The sequence below is a fragment of the Sus scrofa genome, chromosome 6 (assembly GCF_054392235.1).
Source record: "Sus scrofa isolate SSC_HxYL_T2T_F1_AM1 chromosome 6, Sscrofa_HxYL_maternal_Yorkshire_Landrace_v2.0, whole genome shotgun sequence".
Taxonomy (NCBI): Eukaryota; Metazoa; Chordata; class Mammalia; order Artiodactyla; family Suidae; genus Sus; species Sus scrofa.
The window spans coordinates 158,201,407-158,219,874 of NC_139388.1; the positions used below are offsets into that span (position 1 = coordinate 158,201,407).

General features: G+C 37.5%; 1 protein-coding gene across 50 annotated transcripts in view; it reads left to right on the plus strand.

Moving 5' to 3' along the window:
* The window catches only part of MYSM1 (Myb like, SWIRM and MPN domains 1), a 39,373-nt gene extending 23,335 nt beyond the window's left edge, over positions 1 to 16,038 (plus strand). For 4 of the 50 annotated variants that reach the window (XR_014808178.1, XM_021096568.2, XM_084964960.1 and 1 more), the window contains 10 exons: positions 991 to 1,079; positions 3,233 to 3,287; positions 3,635 to 3,685; positions 4,406 to 4,480; positions 5,029 to 5,217; positions 6,116 to 6,248; positions 10,572 to 10,677; positions 10,856 to 10,913; positions 11,980 to 12,157; positions 14,485 to 16,038. Coding sequence is in view for 23 of the 50 variants with exons in the window: in XM_021096568.2 (XP_020952227.2) it covers positions 991 to 1,079; positions 3,233 to 3,287; positions 3,635 to 3,685; positions 4,406 to 4,480; positions 5,029 to 5,217; positions 6,116 to 6,248; positions 10,572 to 10,677; positions 10,856 to 10,913; positions 11,980 to 12,147 (924 nt within the window). In the remaining 27 variants the exon portion in view is untranslated. Of the gene's footprint in view, positions 1 to 990; positions 1,080 to 3,232; positions 3,288 to 3,634; positions 3,888 to 4,405; positions 4,481 to 5,028; positions 5,218 to 6,115; positions 6,249 to 10,571; positions 10,678 to 10,855; positions 10,914 to 11,979 lie in introns of all 50 variants that reach the window. The other 46 variants (XR_014808176.1, XM_021096567.2, XM_084964958.1 and 43 more) reach the window with 29 other exon arrangements.
* The last annotated feature ends 2,430 nt before the right edge of the window (positions 16,039 to 18,468 follow it).

Consider the following 18,468-nt stretch of genomic DNA (forward strand, 5'->3'; position numbering starts at 1 on the left):
ATTTGCGTGAGTTAAGTGAGGTAAATGAAATAAAATGTATGAAGGTCCTGATACTCAGAACTCAGTAAGCGTTGCATGCACCAAGAACTCAGTAAATGTTCTTTCTTTTTTCCCCATTCTGTGCCTCTAACCGCACACCCGAGCATTGTTCTAGGCACAGTAATTAGTATCACGTGGTTCCTGCCTAGAAGGAACTTATGTTTCTAGTAGGAAAGATAAATCCTGTGTAAGTTCCATGAGATTGAACTCAAGAGGTATAAGGTCCTCCCAAAGGGCTGTGATCAGGGAAAGTTCCGCAGAAGATGCGACGTTTGTCATCTGTGACTTGAAGGAAGAACAGAGAATCTCAAAACGTGGAAAAATAGAGGAGGGAACTCCAAGCTGAAGGAGAGGCTGAAGCAAAGGAATATAGGCACGGGAAAATACCAGATATATTCTGGAAAATGTGTAGTCCATTTGGGCTAGAGTATAAGGTTGGTAGTGGAAGTGAAATGAGAGAGATCCAATTCATTTTGTATTTATAGAGGCCTTAGTATATCAGACATTATTGTCAATATTTTACAAACATTAACTCACTTAGGCTTTACAGAAACACCTTGACATTGTTATTAGTACTATTATTATTGTTCCCATTTTAAAGATGCAGGAAACTGGGAGTTTACTAGTGGTCTGGTGGTTAGGACTCCATGCTTTCACTGCTGCGGCCTGGGTTTGATCCTTGATCTGGGAACTGAGATTCCCTCATGAAGCCATTGCACCCTACATACCACAGCTAAATAAATAAAAATGAAAGATGTTTTTAAAAAGTACGGAAAACTAATACACAGAAAGCTTCAGTAACTTGGCCAAGGTTGCCCAGGTTGTAAGCAGCAAAACCAGGCATTCTCTCTGCAGAGTCTGTGATCTTTAGCTTTCTGCTGTGATGTCTCTCTATTAATTCTGCCTGCCATGGTTGATGGACCCTTTGATCAACTGGTGCTTATGTTTTAGCATCTCTCTGCTGAGGAGTTGGCAAGAAGGAGAGAGGAGGAAAAATGCAGACCTGGTAAATCTTCAAAGGTGCCAAGACCAACAAAAAGGTATACTGTGATACATAAGTGTGATTTTTTTTTTTTTTAACATGTCACAAGTGATTAGAAAATATATGGAAGGAATATCTGATACTACAATAATGTATTATTCACATTGTTTAAAAATACTGCTGAAATGTTTTATTTTACTCATTAATTTGGGAGACCTTGAGCAAGAGTTTTATTTAGTTCATGTTGAATGAATGTAGGATCCAACATATGTTTTAAAAGGGCTTGGTTTATGACAAGTGGTCATTGAATTCCTTAGACCTGAACAGGTAACCTCATGAAGTAACTAGTTTTCTCTTTGGTTGGTACTGACTGTTAGCGAGGCTTTTTAAAAAAATAATATAAAATTTGTAACTTGAAACATAAAAGCTCACCAAAAGTTGTGTCTTCCCTCCCTCCCTCCCTCCCTCCCTCCCTTTATCCTCCCACGGCATAAGTTCCCAGGCCAGGGGCAGAATCAGAGCTACAGCCACAGAGACACTGGATCCAAGCTGCATCTGTGGCCTGGGCTCAAAACTTGTGGCAATGCTGGATCCTTAACCCACTGAGCCAGGCTAGGGATTGAACCTGCATTCTCACAGTGACAACATCAGGTCCTTAACCCACTGAGCCACAGTGGGAACTCCTGCCTTGATTTTCTAGACCCTTACTTCCTAAAGATGACCCCTGAAACAGGTTATAGTTTTTATTAGTGTCCCTTTTATTTTTTATTTTATTTTTTGTCCTTTTAGGGCTGTACCCGCAGCATATGGACGTTCCCAGGCTAGGGGTCTAATCGGAGCTGTAGCCGTCGGCCTACGCCAGAGCCACAGCAGCGCGGGATCCGAGCCGAGTCTGCAACCTACACCACAGCTCACGGCAACGCCAGATCCTTAACCCACTGAGCGAGGCCAGGGATCAAACCTGCAACCTCATGGTTCCTAGTTGGATTCATTAACCACTGAGCCACGACGGGAACTCCAGTGTCCCTTTTAAAATAAGATATCCAGGAATACTACTCGGTTATTTTCAGTGGAAAGAGCCCTAATACTCAACCAGTTGTATATCCCTGGGTAAGTTACATAAAGCCTTTATAAACCTTGGGTCTTCATTTATATAATCATAATTGTAATAGCTAACCATTTTATAGGTGAGGAAACTGAGAGGCACAAAGAGGTGTATAACTTGCCTATGCTTGTTAGTGATGATGGTGTGATTTAACCCAGGCATTAAAGATTGAGTCCATACCCCTGATTATTATGTTACATATTACCTCTCTAAAATTAAATCAAATGAAATCAACTATGTGAAAAAAAAAAAAAAACATACAGTCATCCACAAGCTGGGACTCTTCATCAACTGTCTAGACATTTGATTTTCTGAGTCTAAATGTAGGACATACTTATTATAATTTTCACGTCACTTCAGTTTATCAGGCTCTTTTTGAATTCAGATCCACTTTTCTCATGTTAGCCTTCATAGTTTTGAGTCATCAACATTTCATTAAGCTTGCCTTTTCCACCATTGACCCCTGACCTTGTTACCACTGTGGCCTGGGTCGCCCACTGCTTTGGTGCAGGCATGGCTAAAAGTTTTACATGTGTTTTTGTGTCTAGCCTTGCTTAGGTGTCCCTCTTTTTATCTTTTTATACTTTTTCATTTTAAAAGATGAGTCTGTCATAGATTTATTTAACAGAACTGTTTCTCATTTATTCATTCAACAAACACTGAGTCCCTACTCCATGCTGAACACCTTATTTTACTGACAAGGGTTTTTGAGAAACTTCCCGTCTCTTGAATTTTCTTTGCTGTATTATGTCAGGGTTACATTTTCATTGAACTTTTGAAACTTGATTTCAGTGTAAGACACATGTCTAGCCATTTATAATGTTCTCCTCTTTGGGTGTTAAAAGTAATTAAGACAACAGAATTGCTTTGTCCCCCAAGTTCTGTTTCCCAGATTTTTAATTGAGTCCAAAAGAACAGTGCTTCTTCCACAAGGATTGTATGGAATGTCCTAAGAAATTCTCCTAGTTTAATAATTTTCTCACTTGTGCAGAATTTAGGTTTATGTTATTGATACGTATTTTCAAGTTTGTAAATAAATGTTAGCTTCTAATTATGTTTTTGAGATTATATTAGGAATGATTTTTTTTTCTTTTTCCTCTTTTCAGCTCATTCGATCCCTTCCAACTGATACCTTGTAATTTTTTCAATGAAGAAAAGCAGGTACTACTTATGCATCACTGAATAACCATAAATGATGCTCTCCTCTCAAGAACTGTTTCTCTTTTCTGTGTAAAAGGCATGTGAATATGAAAGATTGGATAAGGCGTGTGTATATGAAAGATTGGATAAGACGCTCAGTGTCAGCTAAGTGATACAGATGGAAAATGAGAATTTCACCATGCTAGGGGTTTGAATTCTATTATATGTATTTTTAAGTCTTATTTTTGCTGAGCTTTGATTGATAGAATTTGATGTGATAGGTAAAGGAGAAAAGGGTGGACATTCCAATTAGGAAAAACAAAATCTCTATTTTTATGCTCCCCCATTTTTTTTTTTTTATATTTCAGGAGCCATTTCAGGTGAAAGTGGCTTCAGAAGCACTTTTAATAATGGATTTGGTAAGGATATTATATTGTGTTTACTTAGTTATTCTGATTTCTATTCTTGTGTATTTTTATTGCAGGCATAAGAGAGAGTATGGAAGACGTGTATTTTGGATCTTAACTATCCTCTTTTACAAGGAATCTAAAAATAAGTCTTTTCTTTTGGAGAAAAGCCAAACAATTGCATGTTTCCATATTTTAGAGAAAATAAATTAATGTGAGTTTTTGCAGACTGTTTATTCCATTAACCCTATTTTAATCTCCTAGTATTCTTGTCTGCTGCCTTCTAGATAACTGCAACAAAGAGAACAACTCTTAGCATTTGGAGGCTTCTCGTTTTGTGCTAAAACACTGAGACCTCCAATAGTTGTGTGTGTGTGTTCATGATGTTTTTCCATAGGAGGACCCAGAGTGATTTTTCTTTGTATCCTTGTGATACCTTTCCTCAGTAGAGAAAATAAATGTTATTTTCATTTTGTAAATGAAAGAAATGGCATCTTGGAGGGTTTTAGTGTTTGGTTCAAAGTTTCTTAGCCAGCAGTGAAAATAGATCTAAAATCTTAAGCCTTAGTATGCTGAGCCTAGCATCTGGTTCCTCTACTCTGCTACTCTACTTTAGAAAAAAGTAATTACTGCTATTGTAAATTACTCTCCTATGATAAGTGGGATTTTGATTTTTCTTCAGGTGGGTTTTATCTCTGTGTTTGAGTTGAGTCTGTTTTGTATTTCTTCTAGCATGCTCATGTATCTATGGCAGAAGTGATTGGTCTGTTAGGAGGAAGATACTCAGAAGTTGATAGGATAGTTGAAGTAAGTTTTTTTCTTAAAATTTTAAGAATTATTTAGTCCTGCTGCCATACCAAATATTTTTATAGATTTAAGTGCATATAACTAACATACAGAGTTTATGATATAAATGAGAATATGCAAATGTGGAAAGTTATATATTCCCAGAGGTGGGTGGACATTCTGTGTAATGAGCATCTGTTTCCTTTTACCACCAAGAAAAGGAAATGCTGCCAGGCCTTGGTTCCTTGTTGGCCTTCACAATAAAAAACTTCAGCTGCTAAGAGGCTATGCTAACCTTATAGTTGAAACTTGCTCTATATCATTTGCTAGAAATTATCATCATAAATTATTGGGGTCATCAAAAGAATGTACAGATATGTACATTCTTAATTTGTTTAGGTAGAAAAATGGATTTTGAATTCCTAGCATACGGCCCCAGTTTTGGAGAGTAATTCATTTGCAGTTAAAGGCTGCCAGTGATACAGGCAAATGAAAGTTTCTTATCTGTGTATGAAAGGACTAAAACAATAAAGTAAAAGTGTAATCATTTAAGGATTAATCCTTTATAGGTCTGTGCAGCAGAACCATGTAACAGTCTGAGTACAGGACTGCAGTGTGAGATGGATCCTGTCTCACAGACACAAGCCTCGGAAACCTTGGCTGTCAGGGGCTATAGTGTTATTGGATGGTATCATTCTCATCCTGCCTTTGATCCTAATCCTTCCTTACGAGATATTGACACTCAAGCCAAATACCAGGTGTGTTTATAGGTCTTTGTGTATGTAGTCTGTAAATAATTGCATATTCTCACATTCTCTCAAGAGTAATTGTGTTTGTTTAAATTTAAAAAATTAGCTACCTTAATACACACAGGCCATCAAAATAACAGTGGTAATTCCTTCCAGAGCCTTCAAAAATAATGGGAATGACTGGTACAGGGACTGGGTACAATTGAAATAATTTGGGAATATAATATATTTTGCATCTTTGGAAGAAACAAGATTTTGTTTTGTTCTGCATTTTGTATTTGATATTAGGATGTTTTTCCCACAGGTAGCTGTTTATAAATTATTACCACATTGATAAAGATTACAGCTGAGGGGTAGTGAATATGATTTGTAACTGTATTGATGCCAAATATAGATCTTGCAGGCCAGGCAATCTTTTTTTGTTTTATTTATTTACTTATTTATTTATTTATTTTTGTCTTTTTAGGGCCACATCCACGGCATATGGAGGTTCCCAGGCTAGGGGTCTAATCGAAGCTGTTGCTGCCAGCCTACACTGCGTCTGTGACGTACACCACAGCTCATGGCAATGCCAGATCCTTAACCCACTGAGCAAGGCCAGGGTTTGAACCTTGCAACCTTATGGTTCCTAGTCGGATTCGTTAACCACTGCGCCATGACGGGAACTCCCAGGTGATCTTTTTAATGGTGATCTTTTCAAGTTGGTTTGAACATGTTTTGGCCTGAAAAATTTAGGGTACAAAATGAATATAAAAGATGCTTAATTTCGTTGCTGTTTGGAAGTGAATTTTTTAACACATCTTTGCATTCCCTTTTCTTCTATTAGATGTTTAAAATGTTAGTATGGGTAAATACTAACTTGTAAATGTATGTAGTTGAAACTAATTACACTTTTTTTAAATTGTAGAGTTACTTCTCCAGAGGCGGTGCAAAGTTCATTGGAATGATTGTTAGTCCCTATAATCGAAATAATCCTTTACCTTATTCTCAGATTACCTGCCTTGTTATAAGTGATGAAGTTAGCGCAGATGGCTCTTACCGTAAGTTTTCAACAAAAACAACTTCAACTTTATCCTACTTCTGCCTTCCTTTTTTTGAATCACTATGCAAAGCAATTTTATGGAAAAGTTTGTGTCCTCAGCTGGAGCATCACTGCTTGGATACCATGTAGTATAGCCACCTGCTTTCCTTTTAGGATTTCCTTCTATATTCAAGTCCCCACTGTTACCATGGCCACTGGGCAAAAGGATTACGACATAGAGAAAACTTATTTATGGCCTTGGAGACATTGCAGTTAAAAAAAAAAAAAAAAAAAAAAGACAAAATCTCTGTTCTTTTAAAATTTTTTGATAAAGGCAGACTGGCTTTCTCTGTGATGGCATTGAAATGAAAAAAATACAAAGAATAATGACCACCCTATCACCAGCTCTCCTTGACCTCCCAGTGTAGGCTCAACAGTGCCTAATTATTTTTATATCTCTTAGTTTCCATTCTATCTCAAGAAATAATTTGGTTGGTTCAGCCCATCATATGACTTGGTTCCTTTGGGATTTATACCCACTTCTGGTCTAGTCAACTCTGGCTGGATAGAGAGTTAATGTAGCAGACCAGGAAAAGTAGAGGGGGCGTAAGAAACAATAGCATCTCTAGCATATTGTCTTCATCCTTAATACCTCTGCTCTGGGTCACTGCTGTCTCTGAATACTGTCACTCTACGTTATACTTTCCCCCATTAGCTCCTGAGCTCCTTAAAGGTAGATACACTATACTTCTTTTTCTATCCTCAGTTTCTAGCACAGGGCCTGGCATAAAGTAGTTAATAAACTAATGTTTAACAAATTAATTTCTTCATTTTTAATGATACCATTTAGATGCCCTCTCTTTGGTAAAGACCTCAGAACTACCACGCCCCCTCCCCCCCATGTCATTTATTATTAGTTGCTCTATTTGTGTTCTTGCCTTCATGGTCACTTTCGTCTCTCAGTGTAATTTATCTCCTTAGCCCGTCTCACTAAACTCTGAGCCCCAAAGAGCAGGAACTATTTCATCTTTGTATCTCCAGTAGCACCTAATCAGTTGCTGTCCACCTAAGGAATGTCGGTGGTCTGTAGGATTTTATTGGCTGAATAGTACTGACGTTAACTGTAGTACAAAATGCTCATTTTGAACATAGCACATGTATACATCATCTTACCCCAGTATAATTTTACAAAAAGTTACAAAAGGAATCACAGTTTACTAGTTTTTAATTTAAATCATGTCTTAATATCACATTGTGCTAGATTTTGGCGGTGAGCTTCTATTCTTGCTGTCTAACAGATGTAGCCACATGTGCTGTTTAAATTAATTGGAATTAAATTTAAAATTCAATTCCTGGAACCCTACTTCTGTCCCAAAAGAAGTAATAAGGACTTGTCAGAAACAACCAAAATACTGGACAAAATATATGAATTAGTGGTTTTTATGATATACCATCAGGCAGTGAAGGACTATATAGAGAGATGAAAAAGGGAACCCAAGTTACCCTGGTTTATTAACTTAAAAGAGCTTCTGAGTATGGCCTAAGAAGGAGAAACCCACGCCAAGCCTAGCAGTCTCTGAGTTGAGATAATAGAGGTGAGACCAAGGAGACCAGGGCAACTAAATTTGTTAAACAGAACAGGAAGCCAGCTGCCTAGAGAGCAAACTCTGAGATCTGTAGACAGTTCGAATATATAGATAGAGACCAATGCTTGTGTGTGAAGGAAAAAGAATCACTCAAGATTAGCAGGCACAGTGGATGCTCACATCAGACAGCGTACAAGTATTCCACGTTGTTACCGTTGTTGTAGAAAGTTCTCTTGGGCAGAGCTGCCTCTTTCCTGACTTGATCATTGTCAGTACTGCTTATTAGGTCTTAATCCTTGGTCTTTCTCTTTGTTCCTCTTGGAAACCCTGCAGTTAAAAAATTAAAATTTCCTTGGGATTTCCTGGTAGTCTAGTGATTAGGACTTGAGGCTTTCACTGCTGCAGCCTGGGTTCAGTCTCCCGTCTGAGAACTGAGATCCCGTGTTGTACACTTTGACCCACCCCCCAAAAAAGAATTTCCTAGAACCCGTGGGATACCTTGTGTTACAGTACCTTGACTGAGTCCATTATTTATTTGTTCATTCATTGATTTGTTATTTCCCCCCTGTGTTATACACCCAAATTCTTTCAGTACAGTATCTCTAATGGTTAATCAGTTTCTCTATTTGTAATAGGCAGGAAATGTACTTGGTGATTAATTTTTTTCTGGTGTTTCAGTAGCCAAAAAAATCAGTACAAAAGGAGATTTTTACTGGTCTAGTGCCATTTTTTTTTAACTTAGAAAATGTTCTTAATATCAGATACAATGTGTATACAATGTGTGTGTGTTATTTTTTTTATGAGCACAGACTGAAATCTTTTAGTCTCATTTTTTAACTTTCATTAAGAGTAGGAGTTGCTCACCTATATTCAGATCCCAACTCTCACATTTATTATTTTGCCTTGGACAGGTTATGTAAGCCCTCTCATTCTCCTTTGCCATATCTGTCAAATGAGAAAAAAACTTTACCTTGTTTAAAGGGGGGGTTGTAGAGACTGTCAGTAATATATATATATATATATATATATAAAGTGCTTAGTAAATAATAGGTCTAAAATAGTATTATAGGCTGTTGCCTGTGCTTGGTAGGTAATCGAAACATATTAAGTAAATGATTGTTAGCACAAAAAGAGTTTGCTTAATGGCTTGTACACTGTAATGTGTCTCTCTTCTTAAGTTCTTGGAGGGAGAAAATGAAATGGAGAAAAGACCAGTTATATCTTCAGGCTTGCTGTTCCCTTCTTCCACACACCCGAAAAAATAAAGGGGAGATGAAAGCCTTTTAGGAGCATACTGACAAATTACGGTTGTATTGTGAGGAAGTATAGTTATGACTTTTTCTTTGTCCCCCTGTAATGACTTCTGATTTGCTAGCATTTTGTTTACTTGAAAAGCTTTATGATAGCAAAAACCCAAGTTGAGAGGCAGTATAAAGATTTAAGAATATAAATGCGAGTCAGACTGCCTAGATTCAAATCCTGGCTCTACCTCTTAGTAATTATATATGTCCAAGAACAGGTTATTTAATAACCTCTGTGTGGCTCAGGGACCTCATCAAAAACAAAAAAAATGGGACAATACCGGTAGCTAGTGCCTTTAAGAACCTAAAGCCTGGCACATAGTAAGCATTATGTAAGAATGACTATTATTATTGTCACAGTATTAGCCTTTACGAATCAGCTGAGCTTCTCATACACCACAAATGCAATTACATGGGGATTTTGAAGGGTATGTGAGAAATGACTAAGTAGGTGCATCCTTTGTTTCTAACTTATGTATGTGATACTCACCCCTTAGACTCGTTTCCTCCAGAGTTTAGTGTGACTCAAATGCAGTTACACCTCTCTAGGATTAAACCTATCCCCTGTCTAGTCTTGGGTCAGCACACAGAGGCAGGTGGAAGAAATGTGGGCTCAGAAGTCAGGCAAGCCTCCTGGGGTTTAAAATCCAAGTTCTAGGGAGTTCCTCTTGTGGCTCAGCAGTACCAAACCTGACTAGTATCCATGAGGATGTGGGTTTGATCCCAGGCCTCACTCAGTGGGTTAAAGATCTGGCATTGCCATGAACTGTGGTGTAGGTTGCAGATGTGGCTTGGATCCTGCGTTGCTATGATGTAGGCTGGCACCTGCAGCTCCAGTTCAACCCCCTAGCCTGGAAACTTCCATATGGGTGTGGCCCTAAAAAGACAAAAAAAAAAAAAAAAAAAAAAAAAAATCCATGCTCTTCTGCTTTACTAGCAAAAGCAGCTTGTTCAGTCTGTCTCAGCCTCAGTTTTATCTGTTAAATAGGAATAATGCTGCCTACCTTACTTATGACGTTGTAAGCTTGATGACCTATGTTAAAAAAAAAAAAAAATCCCTGGGATAGAATATGTCTTGGTTTGCCTAGGTCAATCCCACAATCCCAGTTTAAGCCTGTGGTTCTGGCACAATTATCGATAGTGCCCACTTTCACTCTGAAAGTCTCTTGGTTTGGATGATAAATTATGTGATCATCTTACCTGTCCCAGTTGCTTGCATAGAATTGTCATGCAAATGGCACTTTTATTTATTAATTGTTTGGATTAATAATGCTTGACGGACCAAGTTCAGCCAGGCAGTGCATATTTAATGAATGCCCACTATGTTTAAAGTGCTGTTTGGCTGGTCTGCCAAGCTGCAGTTATGAAAACACTGAAGGGAATTTTAAGTAATTAAAAGGAGATTGGAGATTTAAGAAATAGTTGGTAAAAATGTACTTCTTTATGCTCTTCTAGGTTTACCTTACAAATTTGAAGTACAACAGATGTTAGAAGAACCTCGGTGGGGATTAGTATTTGAAAAGACAAGATGGATAATAGAAAAATACAGGCTATCCCGGAGGTATGTACTGTGGTTTGAGATGGCTACACATCTGCAGTGTTGCTCATTAAATTATGTTTTAGAGAAAACCCAAGTTAAATATAAAATTGTGATGCATGGCGTCAGTGATAGTCTATTACAAAACTGATTTGTTTATAGCATTTGTTTCATCGGTTTGTTTTCATATTTCTTCCAACAGCAGTGTCCCCATGGATAAAATCTTTCGCCGGGATTCTGACCTGACTTGTTTGCAGAAAGTAAGCAGCCTTCATTTTAATTGGTTTCATTGTTCACAGATTCTAAAGCTATTCATCTTAATGTGTTTTCCCATGATGCCTAATGCTTTGTGGATACATTTTCTGTGTATTTTCTTTATTGCTTTTTCCTTTCTAAAATTAATTTCCAAGAGATAATTAGTAATTTGTTTTTGTTGCCCATGCTTGCATATAGTAGTGATACTATTTTAGAATAAATTTGTCAATGTTGGGTGATAAATTTCTTAGCAGATTATTATTGTACACAATGGAGAACATTTTTCTCATTTTATTAAATTCAGAAGCTCCATGTTTCCATTTAGCTTTAACAACTGATCATTTTTAAGAATGATAATATATATATCGAACCATTAAATTTAAACAGTCATTTTATTTAACTTTCCAGTAGGAAATAAGTCTTAAGTTCCTTTATTTTACTTCTAGTTTTATTTCTGTGAAAAGAATGAATTAAGACCAGTAGTATCTAACTATTAAATTTAAATAGTTATTTTATTTAACTTTCCAGTAGGAAATAAGAGTCTTAAGTTCTTTTATTTCACTCCGAGTTTTATTTCTGTGAAGAGAATGAATTAAGACTGGCAACATTTGTTTTTCTTTTTTATAACAATTTGAAAATAGAAAATTTAAACATACTGTTTCTTTTTATCCCCTCCTATTATATAGCCACTCTGTGTTCTTTTAGGAGGTTAATATGAGCATTTGCCAGGAAGTAGACTCTAGCATCCTACTTTTGAAATGATAGACTCCTGCATTGTACATAGATTTTTTTATCCCATAGGATTATTTTGCTTTGTAAATAAAACTACATGTAAAGTCTTGGGTTTATCTCCTTATATAAAATCAGAAAGCACCTAACCTAAGCATTCCCTAACAGTGGCTTCTGACACTTCAGCTGTATGGTTGTTGAATACTATTTTATCCTTGACCACCGTTAAGGAGACTGTTTCTTTTTTGTGCATTAGAAATTTGGAAAGGGATAAAATAATGATAGTAATGCCCTTTTACACATTTTTGTGTATTTAAATATAAAACTTTTCTTTTCAACTAGCTTTTGGAGTGTCTGAGGAAAACTCTGAGCAAAGTGACCAATTGCTTCATTGCTGAAGAATTCTTGACTCAAATAGAAAATTTGTTCCTTTCCAATTATAAAAGCAAGCCAGAGAATGGAATGGCTGAAGAGAACACTACTGTGGGGCCCAAGGAATTGTTAATGTGATGATTTTAAAGTAAGACATTTTACTCTTGACACAATAGATCCTGCTTTCAAAGTTATAAAGTTGAAATTATTGCAATTTAGTTAACAGTGGCACAGCTTTGCTTTTTGGTTAGTTCACAGAATTGAAGCTTGCCACAGAAACCGTGTAGCATACGGCAATGATCAGAGTTGTGTGAAGCTGTGTCCCCCTTAGCTGGCAGTCCTCTAGGGCCAGTAAGCAGGGTGTGGACTGAAAGGTGGCCTCACTGCTGCCTTCAAGTTGGTACGTGGAGTGTGTCTCTGATTTTCACTTCTCCCGGAGCTAGTCATCTCCTGTCTCATAAGGAGTACTTTATTCTTTTCTTGTGTTTTCCTCAGGCTAGTTTATGGTTGCAAATGAGGCAGGGGTGGGTGGTCACTGAGGTTATTAACATGGTTGAGAAGTGCTGGTGTAATGAACCTGACAGCAGCTCTGGGAGGCCAGGGCAAGCATCAGGAGAATATCTTAGCAACTGAAGATACCTAAAGGAGAGAATCAAATTACCAGTTTTTTAATTACAGGTATTTGCTTGCATTTTATTTTGTAACAACACTACTAGAGGATATGCCATTTTCTTGCCATCTGAAACATTTTGTATGGATTTCAGATACACAAAATAAGTAGCTTCAACTGTATGCCCACTTAAGTTAGTATATGGTAAAGCTTTGGTTAACTAGATAGAACACAGGTAATTATAACCCTTTAACTGGATTTTTTTTCCTACTACCTGCTATCAGGAGAAAGAGGCAAATTACAGTAAAACTTAAGTAAGTCAGAGAGATGTAATTTAAAGACAAAAAAATCCTTCTAGGACATAACAGTATATTAAGCACAGTTTCATATACTTATTGAAACCAGAACAGGGGCAGTTAGTAATGTAAGCTTTGCAGACCACATACCATCTCTGACCTTCTTTATATTTTTTAACAATGCTGTAAAAATATACAACCGTTTTTAGTTCATGAGCCTCACAGAAAACAGGTTGCTGGCCATTATCTTCCAAGCCCTGTTCCAGGAATTGCAAACAGTTTTCAAATGCATGAGGCTGAGACACCGTGAACGGTCTTCCATCTTCAAAACAACAGTAAAACTAAAAATTGTGATTTACTTTTAAGTATATTTTCAAATGAAAGTTAGCAGTCATGCTGCCTGATTTATTCTGATAGATTTTAGTTCATTTCTATTAACTAAAGAATTGACTTATGCCAATTCTTTATTAATAACGATATTACATCTAATCTGCGTATACTTTTACTTTTTTTTTGATTTAATGAATATCTAAGGAAAATAAGTCAGTATTGGAAGGAGCAGTGAGCCAGTTTTAGATGACCTGGGTCCTAACGCAACCTGGTGATTTGGGGGGATGTATTTGACCTTCTCTGGGCCTACATCCTCCTGGTAACTGAGGTCCAGGTTATCTCCCTGGCATCCTTCCAGATCTAAAATCTTAAGATTCATTCTAATTTATTAGACTAAGTACCTGGAGATTATATTTTTTAGATGGTATGGTTCCCGAATTAAATGTTTCTAAAGAAAAGTGGTAGTATTTTCCATTTTTCTGTATGCATTTAGGATAAACAGTGAAACATAACTTATAGAGCAGTTACTTTTGGGACTGGACTTATTAGAGCTAGAGGCCAAAAATTAGGAAACCTGAGTTCTTACCCCACTTCCATTACTAGCTTTGTTGTGTGACAGTGATAAAATCACATAATCTTCTGGACCTCAGGCTGGCTCTTCATCTGAAATTCCAGGGCAGAAAGTCTGATTCTGCTAAAGGGAGTAATTCATTCCTTACTGCTCTTCCTTGTGACATGTTTTCTTCACTGTACATCAGGAACAGACCCTAGAAAGTGGTAATAATTAGCTCTCTTGATGGGCGTTTCCCTCTCATCCTTCAAAGACAGGCTGCAGCAGCTAGTTTTAGTTTTCAGGTGGATATTTTGTGCTGGTTCCTAAGCATTAGTTTTTTGTTTTGTTTTTATTTAGGGCCGCACCCAGGGCATATGGAAGTTCCCAGGCTAGGGGTCAAATCGGAGCTACAGCTGCTGGCCTATGCCACAGCCACGCGGGATCTGAGCCCTGTCTGCAAACCACACCTCACGGCAATGCCAGATCCTTAACCCACTGAGTGAGGCCAGGGATCGAATCTGAATCCTCATGGTTCCTAGTTGGGTGCGTTAACCACTGAGCCACAAAGGGAACTCCCTTTAATCATTAGTTTTGAAACTCATGCCACATGTCCTGCTGCCTTTTCTTTCTGCATTTCCCTCCAGCCCTTTTTTTCCATCCTCACTCCCTCACTTCTTAACTCGCAGCGTGTAGGCGCAAGACCCTTCGTTCTGTCATGTGTTGAGACCGGGGCCGGAAGGATAGAGTTGAACAGACCCACTCCTCTTTCCCAGAAGTGCACTAATGCTGCCCCAGCCTTCTCTCCAGAACTTTCCTCCCCACGGGCATGCCTGGGCAGCAGGGGAGACCACAGCCTCAGTGTGCAACCTGTGGGGGCCTCCTGTTCTCCATTTACCTTCTTTCTGTTCATCTGGTCCAAGGGATGTGCCAAGGAGGACCTGGTGTAGTCAGGCTGCCCGAGGACTGATGCAGAGGAACCATCCGACACGTGACCGCCTCAGGTCATCAGCTGGCATCCAGTTGGTGGGATTCTCCGTAGAAATTAAGTCAGGGTACCCGAATTTTGTGGTCCCCTCCCACCTGTAGTCTTCTCACAGCTGGAGACTTAAGTCTGAAGTCACACGTCTTGACATTTAGGAACACTTCCTTCACACAAGCACAACAGAAAAAAGCACATACATTTGTATCAGCATCTGTTCCAGCAGGTTAGTACAAAATGTAGCAAAGAAATTTGAACTGCATCTCCAATTTACCAATAGTGTAATCGTTTTCTTACAAATTAATACCATATTTTGCAGTATTTCCAGAAAATCACCATGAAGAATAATGTAATATACTTGAGCTTAATTCCTGATCTTAAATGTTTTTATGTATGCTATTCCCCACATTCTTTTTTCATTTACCCTGTAATTTGTGCTTTCTGGTATTCTCTAAATCTTACCTTTTAAGCCACCTTAACCCTTTTTGGAACAAGACGAAGAATAAATGTTATCCCTTTAAATCAGGTGAAAGTCAAAATATCCCAGAGAAGGTCTGATTATATCAGGACTCTATATGAAACCAACTTGGAGAAGGTAAAAATAACTCATGATATCTTGGTGGTTTTATTTTATTCCTTTGACTGGATTTATGAATATATTCATAAGAACTTTAATTTCAGCAAAAAGTGCCAATCTGCTATCTTTGAGGTTTCTGTGGAGTACTCTCTTAGGAATGAAGAAATATTAAGTATGATTTTATAGTTTGCATTCCTGTTTCATAGGTTATTGCAGAACATTTGTTTGAACCTATGAATTATAAAATAGTATTTAGATTCTAGCATGATTTAAAAATAGGTTATGTATATCTTTAAAGTTGTGGACTTGATGTGTAAATTGTATATATTATGTGTAAGTTTACCATGATTATTAGTAAACCTGTTGCTGTTTTGTTGTCCCCCAATGGTATCAGTGTTTATGGATTTCTTTTATTGCTTTGAATTTTGGAATATTCTGTTAACAAAATATGATTTAAATGATTTTATACATTTAAATATGCCATGTTGTCTATATTAAAGAATATTGTAAATATTAATGTTTGTATAGTCAGGAAAGCTTTTCCTGAAAATGATTGAACCTTCCTCCCTGTACCTAACTGCGACATAAAAAAAAAACTGATTTTAAGCTTTGGGGTTTTATCTTGTGAGAATTAAAGGAAAACATTCTGAAGATTCTATATAAATAAAATTTTGAAATAGTGAATCATTTGGTCTCTGAATTACTAGCTGCATGCACATAGAATTCCATCCAGTGCCCCATTAATTCAGCATACATTTGTTGAGCATGTGGGAGCACAAAGATAAATAAGTCTTGGGCTTTTTTCCCCACAAGCATCCTAATATCTAATAAGTGGAAACACTGAAAACCTGACATAGGAGCTAGGACACTAGAGTACAAACTGAGACTGATTATAAATACCTGTAAGACTTCAAAGAAGAGGTGTTTAGGTAAATGAGAAATAATCCTCTAGAATGTAAGCAGTGAGACTGATTTCTTGGAAGAGATGGCCTTTAAACAGACTGGCAGTTTTCATTTAAATGACATTTGGGGAGAAGAGTGACCTTAGCATAGGCAGGGAGTTAAGGAAAGAGAAAGCTTTAGAGAAAGGCGAGTCTGGTCAGAGGGTAGGGTATAATGAAGATGTTACTTAGGAAGGTAACTCACATTCAGTCAGTTAACGACGTGGAAAGTATAAATTGTGAGAAGAAAACTCACCTTAGAATAAACTCATTAACTGGTCTTTAACTTTTTAGTCCTTATTTGCTAGCCTATGCAAAACCTATCAATTAAAAAAAGCAATAGGGAAAAACAGGATCAGACTTTATATATTCAGCACATATGTATCTTCAATTTCTATCATTTCATTAAGGACTTTCATATCAACACATAAATGTATTCATTCTTTGCAAGGATGCATAGTATTCTGTAATGCGGGTTTGCTGTAATTCGATCAGTTTGATAAACAATACATTTTTCTATGAAAAAATAGTTCCCCTTTTTCTGTGCACTTAGAATTTCTCCAAATAGTTTTAATTGCCAGATGAAGATCTATGTACCCTTTAAATTTTGTTAGTATTTGCAGAAAAATTTTCAATTTCCACAAGCTAATTTTCCTCATAGGAGTACAGCCATATTCATCATGTTGTTTACAGAACCATTTTGAATTCAGGCTCCTAAATGAAAATAATTTAGGCAGCAAAGTGTAATAAAATCCTAAGAATCCTAATTTTACAAGGCATTTATTTCATGGGAAGTTCACCCCTCTGTACAGCTGTAATGGATTCTTGCTAATTAAGCATTTGCTATAATTTTCTGATTGTGGCCTGCGTAATACTCAGCCTCTGGCTTCAGACCAGCATTGTCCTGCAATCCTGTTTGTACTCTAATAATGGTTTTTCTTTCTGTTGCTGATGTGTTTCTACATCAGTGACTCTCAATTATCTTCCTATAGAAAGCTGGCTTAAATAAAACATTGTCAGTATTTGCAGAGAGATACAGCTAAATAAAAATTTGCTTTTGTCTTCCGTATTTTCCCTGCTATCAAAAACAAGCCTTACCACGTTGCAGCAGCTGTGGCATAGGTCATGTCACAGCTCCGGCTCAGATTTGATCCCTGGCCTGGGAACCTCCATATGCCATGGGTGTGGCTGAAAAAAAAATTTTTTTTAAAAGGCTTATTAAAAACTGACTTGTTTACTCAGTATAATCAATGATTCCTCTCCCACCTTCCCCTATTAAAAAGTTCACCTCAAACCGTAGAATTTGACAGTTTCTGAAAGCAAATTAACTGCTTAGTTCATTTTGTTTGATGAGTGATGACTGGACTTTCTTTTGTTTGAAAACATCTGATATGACTCAACACTAATTGTGGGATCCTGAGCCATCAGTAACCAGAAGATTGTCCATATCTGACTTTTTGTGAAAGAAAATGTAGTAGTTTAAAGGAAATCTTGATAAGGCCTTTTTCAGAACATACCTTCCTAACCACAAAATGAGTGGCCTCATTCTCCCTGCACCCCCCTCCCCCACTGCCAACAGAGAGAGAGAGAGAGAGAGTTTCTTTTATGCAATATCTTAAAATAGATTGCAACCTCATGGAGCTGGAGAGTATTAGGATAATTACAGCTAGCTGCTGTATCAAGCCACCCCTAATTTTTAATGTCTTAACACAGGTTTCTCACACAAAGTGCACCGCAAGTGTTCTGAAGATTTGGCTTTCCTGGACAGCTTGACTCCCATGGGTTTTTTCTCCTTTCACATGTGGCTCTGTCGTCTTGTGACGAAGTAGCCCAGGTGCCCTCCATTTCAGCACAGGTGAATGAGAAAGAACAGAGAGGCTCACACACGTGCTATTTACCTTGGCTTAGAGTACACATTTTGTTTTTGCTCACATTTCTTTGACCAGAACTAGTCATACGGTCCCACCTGGATGCAAAGAGGGGCTGCTCACTGGGGTCCTGATTGGGCAGCTGCTTTGCAAAATTCTACACTGGAAAGAGAACTCGAGTCTTTGTTAGTGATTAGCCATCTCTGTTACATACAGATGGCTACCCTCGGTTTTATAAAATGTTATAAACTCATCTTCAAATAGGCTTTGAATTATTGTGCCAGGAGTTCCTGTTGTGGCTCAGC